The sequence below is a fragment of the Phycodurus eques genome, chromosome 16, assembly GCF_024500275.1.
Source record: "Phycodurus eques isolate BA_2022a chromosome 16, UOR_Pequ_1.1, whole genome shotgun sequence".
In the NCBI taxonomy this organism is placed as follows: Eukaryota; Metazoa; Chordata; class Actinopteri; order Syngnathiformes; family Syngnathidae; genus Phycodurus; species Phycodurus eques.
Genome location: NC_084540.1, coordinates 1,472,077 through 1,487,174, shown reverse-complemented (window position 1 = coordinate 1,487,174; position 15,098 = coordinate 1,472,077). Strand labels below are relative to the sequence as shown.

Here is a 15,098-nt window from a genome sequence, read left to right as displayed (position 1 = left end):
CTCACTAGTTGTACGTTAAGGCCAAAATTATCCTGAGCAAAACTACTCAGTCAAGCACATTCAAACTGCTCAAGAGACACACGAGTTGCAGTCATCCATCCATCCATCCCGCTTGTCCTCACAGGAGTCGCGGGAGTGCCGGAGCCTATCCCAGCTATCCCTGAACCGGTTGCCAGCCAATCGCAGGGCAGGACAAATCATCGAACCTTCAACATTCTGAAGGTTGGTCTTGTCGTCCCAGAAAAAATGATCTTCAGCTAGCTTACTTTCCCTATTATATTTCCCAAACAGTCCACTAAAGGAGGTTGTTCTGGCCACCGCATTTTGGTTCATCTGGCTTCCTCCCACAGGTAGATTCATTGAAGACATTACATTCGAAGTGAATGCTTGTCTGCCTCTGCGTGTCCGCCCGATGATTGACTGGTGGTATGTCAAGGGTGTACCCCACCTCCCACCCTTAATCTTCTGGGATAGGCTGCAGCCCCCCCCGTGACCATCAACATGATGGCAATATAGAAAATGGATGGACTGACAGATGGCCCCTTCCCTGCCTGAAGTCCAGAGTGTTTCTGGCTCCTTTGCCGTTCTCTTGACAAAAAGACAGACTTACCAGTTGTTCTCTTGGCTTGTCGAATGTTAAGAGGAGAGGAAGGAAGAGAACGAGTAAATCCTTCTGTCAGTCTGGTCTCTGAGCTCGTGGACTCAATAGTCCCGCCGCCTGTCAAGAGAACAGAAAGATTGAAATACCGTATGCCACATATCTTCTGAAGGTAAAACCATCGGAGCTTAACATTGTTTCAATTATTAGGCATTGAATGAAAGTTATGCTGCCAGATCTCGGGGTAGAAAATGTGTCACACATGTATAATACAGTCTGGTATCATCCCGTTACAGCACGGCGGTCAAACATGCTTTCATTGTATTCATACTTGCTCTCAGGGTGCTGCTGGTTAGAATGCTGACTCTAGAGCGTGAGGCGATTACACTACTACACACACACACTCGAGAAGTGTAATATATATTAACGCTATATATGTGTGTATCTTGTATTTCTGTAAAAACGGCTGCACAATAAAAGATGTGTTTCACAAGATTCGTAATGACGCACAGTGACACTGACCACCATTGTTCTTGCGGCTTTTGCTTCCCAGCAACATCTTCAGACTGTTTCGGAACATGATCGCTCACGATGCGCTTCCTGTCAAGAGATGATCAACGATTAAGAAATGTTCATACATCACATCATTGTTTCATCTTGCCCAAATGCATCTGACATATGAATCGCACAGTATCTCGACAGACATCTGTGATATTTACAAAAAAGCAAGATGAGGCAGCAGATGACGACGCGAAGCCTTCATTTGATGCGCTAAGGATCAGCTCTTCACCACAAAACCACGTCGCATTGTAAAGCGGAGGCGGAGAAACTGAGAACTGCCTGCTTTTCCACTTATTGCTGATCCATCACAGATAACAGGAAATAAGATGATGTATCATGATGTACATCCAAAAAGCTTTATGCAAAAAAATCTGATACAAAGGGGAAAAGTGAGAGAAGTGTCACACAAGAATATTCGAACCTTGAACCTCAGAACTGTCAAGTAGACGTGCTAACCAAGCTTTCACCGCGCGTCCATGTTCTTCCACCCATCCATTGTCTGAGCCGCTTAACCTCAACGGGGTCGCGGGCGTGCTGGAGCCTATCCCAGCTGTCATCGGGCAGGAGGCGGGGTACACCCAGAGCCGGTCGCCCGCCAATCGCAGGGCACATACAAACAAACACCCATCCGCACCGACGGGCAATTTAGAGACTTCAATGAACCTAGCACGCATGTTTTGGGGATGTGGGAGGAAAGCGGAGTGCCACGCAGGCACGGGGAGAACATGCAAACGCCACACGCGCGAGGCCGGGAACTGAACCCCGGACCTCCGAACCGTGAGGCAGACGCTCTATCCGGTCGTCCACCGTGCCGCCGCTTCCGTGTTCTTCTCGATTCAAGTTGTTGAGACAAGTTGCTGGTCAGGCTGACAGATATTGTGTCGCCATCTACTTTTTTTTTTTTTACTATTTAAGGCTTTGTTTTGGTGCATACCGCTCCACAAACTGATTTGATAGGTTTTCAATGAAAAACGATTGTGGATTTATTAAGATAGCAATTATATCCTATGCAGATAATCTGTGGTTACATGCGCTCCCAAACATTCACAATTCAACTGTTCTTACTGGTACATCTTCCTACTGTGGCCCATCAAAAGTACATTCCAAAATATTGACTCCGTTAGCTTATGCTCTGCGAGAATGATGACGCTGGGTCAACAGGGTTTTAGGGGGTCCTTCCCAGCTGAACAGTTGTTTGGGGTATATTTTAGACCCGTCTGCATATTCCTTCTTTTTTGCTGAAGCTTCTGTATCCATCTGCTGCAGTGCAAAGGTTCTCTCACAGTGCTTTATGTCCCCCTTAGAGCTTTGTTTTGTTTCAGCAACTTTCATTAACACGCAGTCCTGAATTACAATGCACAACCTGTCCAAGTCCCATCTGGACTGTTACTTGTATCAGTTGATATAGTTGGTACTTCGCATTATAGAACAAATCAGCTACGCGTCTTATTATCTTGATTCCGTTAAGTCTCTTATAATCTCTTCACTTGTTTACATTCTGACAATTTGCTCGTTGTTCTCCTTTTTCTTTGTTCCACCCTGCCGGTTGTTGATTGTCACTTGAAATGATGGATCATCTGTTGTCTTGAATTTGTGTTTATTCTTCGTATTGGAGTCCGCAGGCTTGCAAAGGAAACTGTAACACCGTCAAGATCAAATCGCTAAGTTTATATAGAAAGCACCGATGTTATCTACATTGTATGCATTGCTTGTAAAATAATCCATTGATAGGTCACCGTTTACATATGACAGCATAATGTTCACTGCAAGTTCCAGAACGTCGTAGTCCATCACAGTCCACTTCTCTTGAAGCACCTTTAGACTATTATGACAGTCTAGCATTCATTCAACCGGTCACGTTTTTTTCATGTCCACTTTTCAACATTACCTCAACGACATTGGTTTCCTCTTGCTGCGCTACCTTTATTTGTTTGTATTGTACGCCAAATACTATGTCTAAAACTAGAAAACTGTTTTTGTCAGTGAGGACCGCAATCAAAAATAGGACCTTGGACTGAATTCTTGACAGACTGAGAATCGGTGTCAAAGTATGCCTGCTCTGACAAGGAATATAAACCCGGTAATTCTTTTTTGGACCCAAAAAAAAAAAATCCAAAGAAATCAGGTTAAAAACCGTGGCTTAGCAGACAGAGCAAAGGAACACGCACCCATTTAAGCTTTGACCTCGCCACTCTGCTATCAGACATCATTCAAAGTGAATACAATTCTTGAACAGCGCTTAGCTCAATAATCCCCCGAAGCATGAAGAACGATTGATGGCAACCTGTACAGCGCTGAAATGAAACCACCATGCATCCCAGGTCCAAATCCTATAAAACACCACCAGCATTTGCATGCTCGGTCTAGGAATAGACATAATCCCCGTCTGAGAGCTCTTCCACAAAATCCTAATTGCAGTGACTAGTTGTCATCGTATGTCTTGGCTATAATATGCAGTAGCTATCTTATTGTTGCGTGTGTGTAATGTGTGTCAGTGTGCTAATCCTCAATGACAAAGTGGCAGGAAAAGATAGGCCCGAGTGTGAAAATCAAAGCGGTATCCACCCACCCACACACACACACACATTATATATACACAACCCCAATTCCAATGAAGTTGGGACGTTGTATTAAACATAAATAAAAACAGAATACAATGATTTGCAAATCATGTTCGACCTATATTTCATTGAATACACTACAAAGGCAAGATATTTCATGTTCAAACTGATACACTGGATTGTTTTTAGCAAATAGTCTTTGATGGCTGCAACGCGTTTCAAAAAAGCTCATGACAGGCTCATGTTTACCACGGTGTTACATCACCTTTTCTTTGAACAACATCCAATAAACGTTTGGGAAGCGAGGACACGAATTGTTGAAGCTTTGGAGGTGGAATTCTTTCCCATTCTTGCTCGACGTACAGCTTCGGCCGTTCGTCGTTGTCGCGTTTTGCGCTTCATAATGCAAATCATTGTATTCGGTTTATTATTTAGGTTTAACACAAGGTCCCAACTTCATTGGAATTGGGCTTGTATATGAATATGCCAGCACAGGAAAGAAAAGGCTTTCTAAATGCACTGAAGACAAATTACACGGTGGTTGGAAAATAGAGCAAGACACTATTGAGTCTGGCTGAATGTGACATACGTACAATATAATGATCGCATTTGATACACTTTGACGAGCAAAAACAACATATTTCTTTCTTGGGAAATTCACTGGTACGCTCATTATACTGTACTATATATCTATTTAGTACGATGGTACTTTAACTCGAGAGTGGCCCAGCTTCAGAGTTTTTCGAGGTATGAGCTGACGCTCGACCAAGCCCATAACTCTTTTGCTTTGTGTTCCGAGCCAATTATTAGTATTTTTTTTTTCAATGTTTTTATTGCAACTCAGTGTGCTTCAGATTGCCACAGATGCGCCGTTTATTTAACGGTTTACTTAGTAGTCAAACACACAAATCTAAACTGAAAAGACTGGCGAGGAGCAGGGAGGAGATGCTCCCGCTGAGCTAACCGCACGCTAAACGACCACATGCAGCTCGAGTCAGAGCTGCATGTGGTCGTTCGCTAGGTCACGTTTCCTTAAAGGCGCACACCACATGAATGCAACAGCGCCTGTTTGTGTGTGTGACTTTCGGCTTACACTTGATAAAACCAGTTTATTTCTTTCCATTCTTTTCCAGTAGGTTTTATATGTATAATGTACAATAACGGGGCTATTTTCTTACTCAAAAGCATTTTAACAATAAAATTGCGGTGGTGGGGGGCTATAACAGATTAATGGCATTGGAATTTCTTTTAATCGGGAAATTTGATTTGATATACAGTAATCCCCAGCTAAATCGTGGTTCACGCTTCCGCTATAGCGCAGATTCTTTGGTGTCGTTACAGTTGTTATTCTATTTTTTTACAGCTGAATTGGTTTGCATTGTTTTCAAAGTATCGTAAATTCTATAAAAACATGCCCAGGGTGTATTTCAAAGACGGTCTTTGACTTATGTGGCTATAGTCTGGAACATAACCCCCCGCAATGGGAGGGCGATTGCTCAACGAGTAAACCGAGTTACAGCGAAGCAGAGGTTTTGAGCCACTGCCCAAAGGTGCTACAGAGACGAGGCTGTTCTTGGCTTCCTGGGTCTGTACCATGAGCACTGACTGCACATTCATCTTGATAAAAAGCCAGCATCTCTGCCCCCCCTCCGGTCACGTCCTGTTGAGGTTTCGGTCGTTAACGACAGATGCGGGAATTACAGGAACCGATTTCATGTCTTATCCCTGAGTCACTCGTGGCAGTCTGGAGCGAGCAAACATGACTCAGTGCTGGCATGGCGTAAAGCTCATTCGTGTAAATCACACACACACACACACACACACACACACACACGCACACACGCGCACACACACACCATCTGTCGTCAGTTACTGCTCTATGTGACCTCCTACATCCTTGTTAGCAATAGAAAGGGTGGGCTCGGACAGATTTGGCTGAATCCCCCACCCTCTGTTTGGACTATATGCTAATGACGATGCAAAAAACAACAACAACAACAACACAAGGCTTTAATATATTCCATGGCATTTCTTTTTAGGCTTTATGGTTGTTCCAAAGGTCTAATATTAAGATTTGTCACAAATCTGTAGAGAGGAATAATGGCAAAATGTTTGAAGAATCACTTCTAACACAGCCATTTATTGGTCAACTGTACAATCCTTTACAAAAATACAAGGCCACCATTAGACATGATCATTTCAGCAATGCTAAAATAACCATTATTAACTACAATGTCAAATTAGTGTTTGTTTGTCCATCTTTGCGTTCGTTAGCAAGCTACTTCCTGGTTCATGGAGGATGTCGAACAGATGGGCAGCGTGATTACGATTCTGGGGGGGTGGAGGGTTCCATTAATGCCGTAGTGACTGAAACGCTTGATGTAAATTCTTCTATTCACATCGAACCAATCGTCACCATAAAGATTCTACCTTTTTTGGGTCATCCTGCCAACTTTATCAATGTCTTCCTTTGACAGCACAGACGGACGACCCGATTACTGCCCCAACAACGATTTAATCCGACATCGGCTGCAAATGTATTTATATATGCATTTGCATTTATATGCAAATGATCGGAACGCCTATTAAAATGTACTTAACCTCTATAATAAAAACATAAAACAAACAGCAATAATAATTTCAAAAACTAATATGACCGTGATTTCTCGGCGGCCGACGGATTTGCCCTGCCGCAAAGTTCTGAGTGGAGCTGGCGTGTTCTCCCCCGTGGCTCCGTGGGGTTTCTCCACGTACTCCAGCTACCTCCCACATCCCAGAAACATGCACGGTAGGCGGAGGTGGGTAGGAACGTGCTACATTTACTCAAGTAACACTCAAGGGATACATGCTACTTGTCAGAGTAGTTTTAATGGAGCATACTTTCTACTTTTACTTGACTATTTGTGTTAAGAAGAAATGGTACTTTGACTCCATTACAATAATCTACATGCCGCTCGCTACTTTCATTTATCAATAATTGCGCGTGACCTTTCGTTTTTAGTCTTTCGTTTTCGACTTCCACGTCAAGCGCCGTTGCTCCAACCCACCGGGATTACCACAGTGACGTCAAGTATTGAAGATGAACAAATCGGTTTTCAAAGTACCATATTTTGATTGATTTCATGTGACCCTAAAGGCTTTCTCTTTCTTTTTTCTACAAAAACGGAGAAGTAAATGGGGATTTCTTTACAGTATTCTAATTTTTTGAATTCCTAATTTCGTGGGTTTTATGAGCTGGAAGCCCAAATTTTGTAAAAAATAAAGAAATACTTTTAATTGTTTAAATTGTGGGCCCTGCAGATATAATCTATGAAAGTTGAAGTTTTTGAATGGAATTATGGAAGTAAATGAACTTTTCCATGATATTAATTTTTTTTGGAAAGAGTCTGTATTTTATGGTCACAAGTAACTGTTAAACATGCATCTTGTTCTATCTCTCTCTCTCTCTCTCGCTCGCACACACACACACACACTTTTTAAATCTGGTCAGCAAACAGCTTCTTCATTCAGTCATAGCAGTGGATAACGCAAATGTTTTTGTTACGCCTTCTCCACATGTTGTCGTTTTTTTCCCCCCCACTTCCAAATTGAAATGGTGGCGAGTGTGTGTGTGTGTGTGTGAACTCCCATTGAACAGGAGTCAAACGTGAGCTGTTACTTCTGAACCCCGCCACATGCCAGTTAGAAGAGGGAGTGCATCCTTGTGCGACCAGATGCATTTGTATTTATTTCATTGAAGCTATATTTAACCAGGTAAAAGACCAGTTGTTTTCACTGGTCATCTCTTTTGCCGTGGTGCCCTGGCGGCCCAGAAGGCAGCAAGTTAGACGTCAAGTCCGAGTCAATCCCATTCAAGTTTATTTTTAGCTCCCCTCTCAAAAAGACACCAAAATAAATCAGTTGAGCTGTACAAATTCTAGGGCACATTCATGGTGGGAAAAGTTTTAAACGGATTGATCTTGGTCAAAATTCTTTTACAACACAAAAACCTGGCATTTGAACAGGGGTGTGTATACTTTTTATAGCCAATGCAGCCTTGTTCCTGTTTTTGTAATCTGCCTGGTCAGCCTACAGTATTGTGCTGTTTAACAAGTCGAAAAAATATCGTATCATAACATTTTTTGGGCCTGAATTTGCCTTCATTTGTTATTTTACAAAGATTTTTCAGAGTGCTTTCTTACTCTTACTCAAGTACGGTTGGTTAGCTGAAAACTCTAAATTGCCCATAGGTATGAATGTGAGTGCGAACGGTTGTTTGCTTAAATGTGCCCTGCGATTGGCTGGCAACCGCTTCAGGGTGTACCCCGCCTCTCGCCCAACGATAGCTCGGATAGGCTCCGACACGCCCGCGACCCGCGTGAGGAGAAGCGATACGGAAAATGGAAGGATGGATTTAATTTATGTCAGATATTCACACAACATGCAACACGGACACATTTGTGGTTGACTTGTGGAAAACAAAATAAACATACAAAAGAGCATTCGCAATTTCGTTTCATTTGCACACTGACCAAATATATTTTGAGAGGCAGTATGGGCCTTACATCTCGCACGGCTCCAGCTGAGCTGTAAACGGCAACGCTATGGACTGTCCTCAAGGGGTTCAAGCAATCACAACAGGAAAAACGGGATGCAAAATACCAGGCGCAACCGGAGAGCGGGCCCTTTCAGCAGAGCTGCCTGGTCGTGCTTATCACAAAGACTGAAAAAACGACGAACATGAGATGTTCGCATAAGAGTACTACCGTAGGGGTCGATTTGCCAATGAAGACGGCAAATGATGGAGGAGGAATACAAGTACAGTCAATAGTGCACGTGAGAGGGGGAAGTATTGCAACTATTTTTCAATTGACTTTTGATGATTCCACAGATAAATAGTGGTAAGAGCACAGTAAAAAAAAAAAAAACAACAGTCATAAATTAGTAGGCATGCAAAATCTGTTTTACTTGTTGATACAAAACAAATCCTGCCCATACTACTACCAATACTCTTAATTCCTCGCACGGTTGTATGTGAATGAAGTTACAAACGATTAGCAACACCTCTTCATATAAACTAATGCGCTTGAAGAGTATCCTAAATTGCAGTCCCACGGTGACAATTAAGAGAATCAACGCCTCTCTCAAATTGGGGGGGATAACGCAGAAAGCTGCAGTCAATTTAAAGAAAAGACATTTTTTTTAAAAACTGGCTCATGCATACTAGCAGTCTTATAGCTCTCCCAGGAGTCCCAACTTCCTGCAAACACTCACGACGACCTCACTCTGCCCACACGTGCACAATTGAGGGACTTTGCGTTTTGACATGTCTTGCGTGTGCTCCTATTTACCATTATTAGCGATGTCCTGTCTAAATATATATATATATATATATATATATATATATATTTTTTTTTTTTCCATTTGAACACTCTTAGAAAGTGGAAACAAAAGCACCATGTGGCAATACGCTCAAGCTTAAGTGAGTGCTGCGGTTCCACCTGACTGGAGAATGAGCACCACCTACTGCTTATCTTGACTGCGTGATGCATTCACACACTTTTGGACAGCTCATATCTCGATGTCTGATGTTGCCGTGCATATCGGCACAAGCTTCCACCCAAAGTGAACAAGCCATTGGGTGTTAAGTCCCTTTGTATTTGTTTGCCGTTCACGTTCACCCGACTCTCAGTCATGTATAGGGATGGCAATCGATAAGATTCCATTTTCGATACTGCTTAACGATCGGATTCTTTATCGATTCTCGAATTTGCAGTTTGGCGGAGAAAAAACATGCAGGGACTTGAAGAAAAACAACTAATGTGCCACAGCGCGGGTTGCGCATGCAAGTTCCTGCGTTGTCAACGCAAATTGAACGCGTCCTACGTCTCTTCCAGCTGCCAATGTGATGTACTGCACGTTCTTCTGCCCTCCATGAACGTGTTTTCAATCAACTGTTTAATGACCCCCATTTGGAGTTTACTGTCAAGCTAAATGTACAACAAAAAGAATGACACACATTGTATATTTAAGTACAAGACATTGCATCGTTTTACAGACGAGCTAGCTTAATGCTAACACTCAAAGGAAAACCCTATTGATGGGCTAACTACAATGAGCATTCACAGGTAGATTTACCTTCAAATAGCGAATATTCACACACAAACTCCGTAGTAACACACACAGACAGGTAATATAACATTACTCGCAGGCGTACATTATTCCTAATACGTGGAAAAACAAGTTTAATAAAGTCATATCGCGAAGTTCTTCTTCGACTCTTTTTTTAAGCGTACAGAAACGTGCATGCATTGCACCATAGAGGCCAAAGAAAACTTCCGGTCGCAGTTTCCGGCAGGTGTATTTTAGCGTAATGCCCGGGCTTTTACGATCAGCTACACCGTAGGCTAGAAAAAGAAGCCTCAGGCACTGACGAGTGATTCAAGAGAAGACATTGGAATAGAACATTGACATCCATAGCACTTGGCAAATTAAATAATTTGCATGGATGTGATTAAATACAAAAAAAATGTTACAATGGGCTCTTTCTATGCCAGGTTTTCAGAACAAATATGATTCTCACAAGTATACACCTTTGTAAAACAAAACACACTAGCAGGACCTCTTTGGATTCAAGAGGAATCCACACGTTTTCATTTATGAGGACGTCAGCGGTTTAAAAATGCGCTTGAGAGCCGCACGGCAGCCTTCTGACAACCGGACCGCGTAGGGCTGTAAATACGGCGAAGGACGTCTTCAAAACGCACGGCGCACACAATCGTGCCGCGGGACCTTAGCTCCGACAAAACGGAAAGCTGTAAAGATCATCGAGGACGACCGTCGAGCGACTCGCGCTCTACTCTCCGTTTCCATCTGGAAAATCGTACCTGGGCGCTAAATCATTCAACGCACATTGCTGCTACGGCGGTGTCCGCTAATAAACAGACCTAACCTACGCTATGTTTGACGGCTATTCCTGCAAACAGAATACAAAATACATCCGACTCAAAGCGAGGCTCAAGTGGCCAAACAGAATCACTCTCAATAAAATCATCATGAAATTACAAAAGCCTTGCACTTCGAGAGCGGCACCTCGTCCCTTTAATTGGCACACGCCCGTGATCTCATTAACTAATGACCGACACGGTGGGAGGCATTTTAATCAGAGTCACATTAAACCCAGACTACAGACTACAAGGTTAGCCAGATTAGCGTGGGATTACACCCATCTGCACTGCCACTGTCGAGGAACAGAAGTCGGCGGGGGGCGGTGGGGGGAGGGGACAAAATATGTCAGAGAACAACATCTCCTCGTCCAAATAGCGCTGGAAGAGATTGCGATTGCCTTACAGTTGCATTCACCATTTCTTTATTTCTTGAAAACCGCCGAATAGCCAACGTGGCTCACGTCGCGCCAGGCGCCAAGCGCTCAGACCGTGCCATATACGATCTACGATAATACCGCTACAAAAATGGAATGTAGAGAGATTGACGGTATTGTGAGTACTGTACATACGGAAATGCTTTTTTCTTGCACGCACAACTAGCGGTCAAAGCAGCGCCGGCGCGTGCATACACGTTGCGACGTCGTGTCGAGGTGCGCGCGGCTCCCCTTTACTTCATCTCGCTGCACGCATCGCATCCGTCAACGGCATCGTGTGCTTATGATAACATCATTGTAACGTCGCATCGCGTCGTCACAGCGCGGAGAGCGAGGAATCCTTTTGTTGTCGATGCGATGGGAGCGGCGCGGGCCGTCGACCTCGCGGCGGGGGGTCTCCCGAGTAGAGTTTGCATGCATGTTCTCCGGGGACGCCGGCTTCCTTCAACATTCCGAAGATATGCATGCTAGGTTGACTGAAGACTCTTAATGACCCAGAGGTATGAACAGCGGCGCGGGAAATTGGCACGTCCGACCCCGCTGACCTCTTGGTGGTCATTGCTGGTTGAACAATTTGGAGTTGTTCCCCGATATCCCGGCGACAATATGCCCTCAAATTCACATTTTGGATATCGCACAGACCGCATCGAAAGATTGCTGGTGTTCTGATGATTTTGCTTTGACTTTCGGTGGCGCTTGCGAATACTATCTTGTAAAAAGGAGGACTATGGTCAAAAGAAGTCGATGGAGGAAGTGAAGAAGTACTTTTGTCCAAGCTTGGGAGTCCCACTGTAGAAGGGCGGACGGACAGTTTGTTGATAAACGAAGGACGGGCGTACGATGGGGGTTTGCCTAAATAATACATAAACAGTTGCTGATGGATGCCAGTTCGGATATATACAACTATCGACGGATGGACAAATAGATAGCGGACATAAACAAACAAAGAACCACTCTTGTAATCTAGATGACGGAAGGGCTGCGTTATGTTGTAATTTGTCAGATAATCCCGTCATGTTCCACAAAGGATTTGTTTCCAATCCAAACAACTGGCAACCGGCAGACGGGAAAAGTTCGCACGTGCACAATTAGCAAACAGTTGGGAAGTGCAATTGTCATCAATTATAATGGCGGTCGGGGTGCGCTTGTTTTCATTCACAAGTGAGAAGCTGTGTCAATTGTGGGCCACAGATCATCAAGCACAATCATTCAATATTAACGGCGGTGATGCATGCATGTATTTGCTCTTGATATAAAATAAAATATATTTTTTAAAAAAACACACACAATATGATAGTAATAGCAACAGTCGTGACATCCCGTACCAGGCGTAGCCATAATGTTGATTTTATGGCACTACTTACTCGAAAAGGAAAACACACGCGCGCGCGCGCGCACACACACACACACACACACACACACACATACACACAGAGAGAGAGAGAGAGAGAATTCGCGAAATAAGGTATTATCGAACCTACCGCGAGTGAGTCACCTGCGTATTTGTGTTGAATTGAGCGGAGGTACAAATGGCGTCATTAATGGCAGGTCGGTCATCAAGCCCTCACAGCGACAGAAGCCCTCGTCGCCGCCCGCGCCTCCTTTCACGTCCCTGCCGGTAAAGGAGCGGCGAGAGTGCGGCCGCGAATGTCCACCGAGCGGTCGCGGCTACATTGGGCTTGACGTCTCCTCCGGTCTCCTCCGGGCTCGGGAGGATGATGAATTATTCATGAGAGGGGTGTGGCCAATACGCTCGGCCGGCGTGCGCGCGCGCCCGCGCCCGCGCGCGGTCGCGCTCCACGACTCCCGACAATAAATGAAGCGTAAAACAGCAAAACCGTCAGGGGGCCTCTTGCGGTCGAATTCTTCGCAGCTCCTTCGCAGTTGAACGTTTCCGTCGCGACCGTAAATCGCTAAAAACGCCCTCATCAGTTCGTATTTGCCCGAAAGCACTTGGAGGCCACAGATATAAAACAATGAAATGAACCGAGTGCCCTCTGCCCTTTTGGCCTAAGCGAAATGTGATTTTCAGACCCTCTATATCTGCCATTACTATTGATCGCGGATCATTTATCATCACCTACTATAAAGTCTTCCGCTTGGCAGCCGTTTACGCGATAGGATCCTATCCGGATATCATTTCGGCCAGTGGTTCTCAAACGCAATCCCCGAAATACTACCGGAATGACCGACATTCAAATACGGTGGCATAGCAGGCCTAGTATTGGTGGGGAAAATAAGGCAGAGGTTTTATTTGTAAAATATTTTTTGGGAGCCACTGGAACATTATGCACAGAATGAACATGAACACTGCACTGGAATATAGGTCAACTGTACTCCAAAAACATTTGAAAATGTATTGCATATAAAAGTCAACCTGAACATCATCTTTCCAAACAGACAGCCATCCATCCATTGTCTGTACCGCTTCTCCCCATTTCTAAATCACTCAATGTAAATGTGTTGTACTTCAAAGTGAAATACAACTGAACTGCAACAACAGTACAACAAATGGATTGGACTGGATTTAAAAAAAAGTTGCGGGTGGCATGTCGTCATTGTGTCCTCGGGCAAGACACTTAACCCACGTCGCCCGTGAATTCTCGCGATCGGACGTTTGGTGGCGGTCGGCGGTAGGTGCAGAATGGCGGCCGCGCTTCCGTGTGGCTGCGCAAGTAGCTTACCACACATATTTATTCGAAGACTATTTAACAGTCATAAATACATTTCGATGTCGCCTATTGCATGTAATGTAATGCTACATTTACAGGCAATGTACGCAAACGCACGATTAGAGATCGACACTGATGCACTTCGAAAACCGTGTCCATCCATCCATTTTCTGAGCCGCTTCTCCTCACGCGGGTCGCGGGCACGCCGGAGCCTATCCCAGCTATCATCGGGCAGGAGGCGGGGTACGCCCTGAACCGGTTGCCAGCCAATCGCAGGGCACAAAGAAACAAACAACCATCCGCACTCACACCTACGGGCAATTTCAAGTCTCCAATTTATGCACGTTTTTGGGATGCGGGAGGAAACCGGAGCGCCCGGAGAAAAGCCACGCAGGCACGGGGAGAACATGCAAACTCCACACAGGCGGGGCCGGGGATTGAACCCCGGTCCTCAGAACCGTGAGGCTGACGCTCTAGCCGGTCGGCCACCGTGCCGCCAAGCCATGTGTTGATGTAATATTTCTAAGTGCCTTGCTGACGGGCCTCATGCCAGGCCCATGATGGATTCATCATACTTCCTGGTACTGATGCGCATATCATAAACACACATAGAGTTAAAGATATACTTTACTTCCTACCCTTTTATTCACCCGGGTCAAAAAATCCTTAGAATTTTAATCCAAACTTAATGTGCGCATTTCAACTGCTGTTGATTCAAGTGAAAAGTCAACTGGGTCAAAGGGTCGCAGACTAAAGAAACCATCAAATATTTGTTCAGGCAGATTAGTCAGCAAAGTTAACTGAGCTACGACGAGGAGCCGTACTTGGAAACGACAAGACAGTAGAAGTCGTGCTACCAGTTCTGTTAATTGCAAGGCAAACGATGTCTAAGGTTAGTTCGCAGAAGTTGATCAGTATTTTGGAAGTGCGCCCTTTTCCCACACCTGCCGCGTTCCTCTCACGTTCCCCTTGCTTTTGTCCTGCTGTGCGATATTTGTGCTTGGATGTCTCCCTGCAGCTTCTCATTGTATGCTTAGCTTGAACTCGACAGTCTGGGTCTGTCATTTTTTATGGGCTGCTGCTTTCTGTTACAACAGTCCCCTCCAAAAGTATTGGAACGCCAATTGTTTTTCTTTGGCTTTCAGATCCAAAGGTGAATATGAGACAAAACTTCAGCAGACGTGTGACCACTTGGCCACTGGGCTGCCCGCCCTGATCACGATAGAAGTGTAAATATAATCTTTGTGAAAACTCTTAAAGCTGAAAAGCCTACACATTACATTTTGATTGCTTTATTTCAAAATCCTTTGGGGTGCATACAGGTAAAATACTGTACTTCCGGCCCT

At 44.5% G+C, this 15,098-nt stretch overlaps 1 protein-coding gene across 2 annotated transcripts in view; it reads right to left on the bottom strand.

The window, feature by feature from the left end:
- LOC133415443 (protein TANC2-like) overlaps positions 1-12,777 on the bottom strand; it is a 40,232-nt gene extending 27,455 nt beyond the window's left edge. The window contains exons 1-3 of one of the 2 annotated variants that reach the window (XM_061701507.1): positions 12,562-12,777; positions 1,121-1,198; positions 611-718 (exon numbers count right to left, since the gene is read on the bottom strand). In XM_061701507.1, coding sequence (XP_061557491.1) covers positions 611-718; positions 1,121-1,178 — 166 coding nt within the window. In that variant the 5' untranslated portion in view covers positions 1,179-1,198; positions 12,562-12,777. The remainder of the gene's footprint in view (positions 1-610; positions 719-1,120; positions 1,199-12,561) is intronic. The other variant, XM_061701508.1, reaches the window with a different exon arrangement.
- Between the last annotated feature and the right edge of the window lie 2,321 nt (positions 12,778-15,098).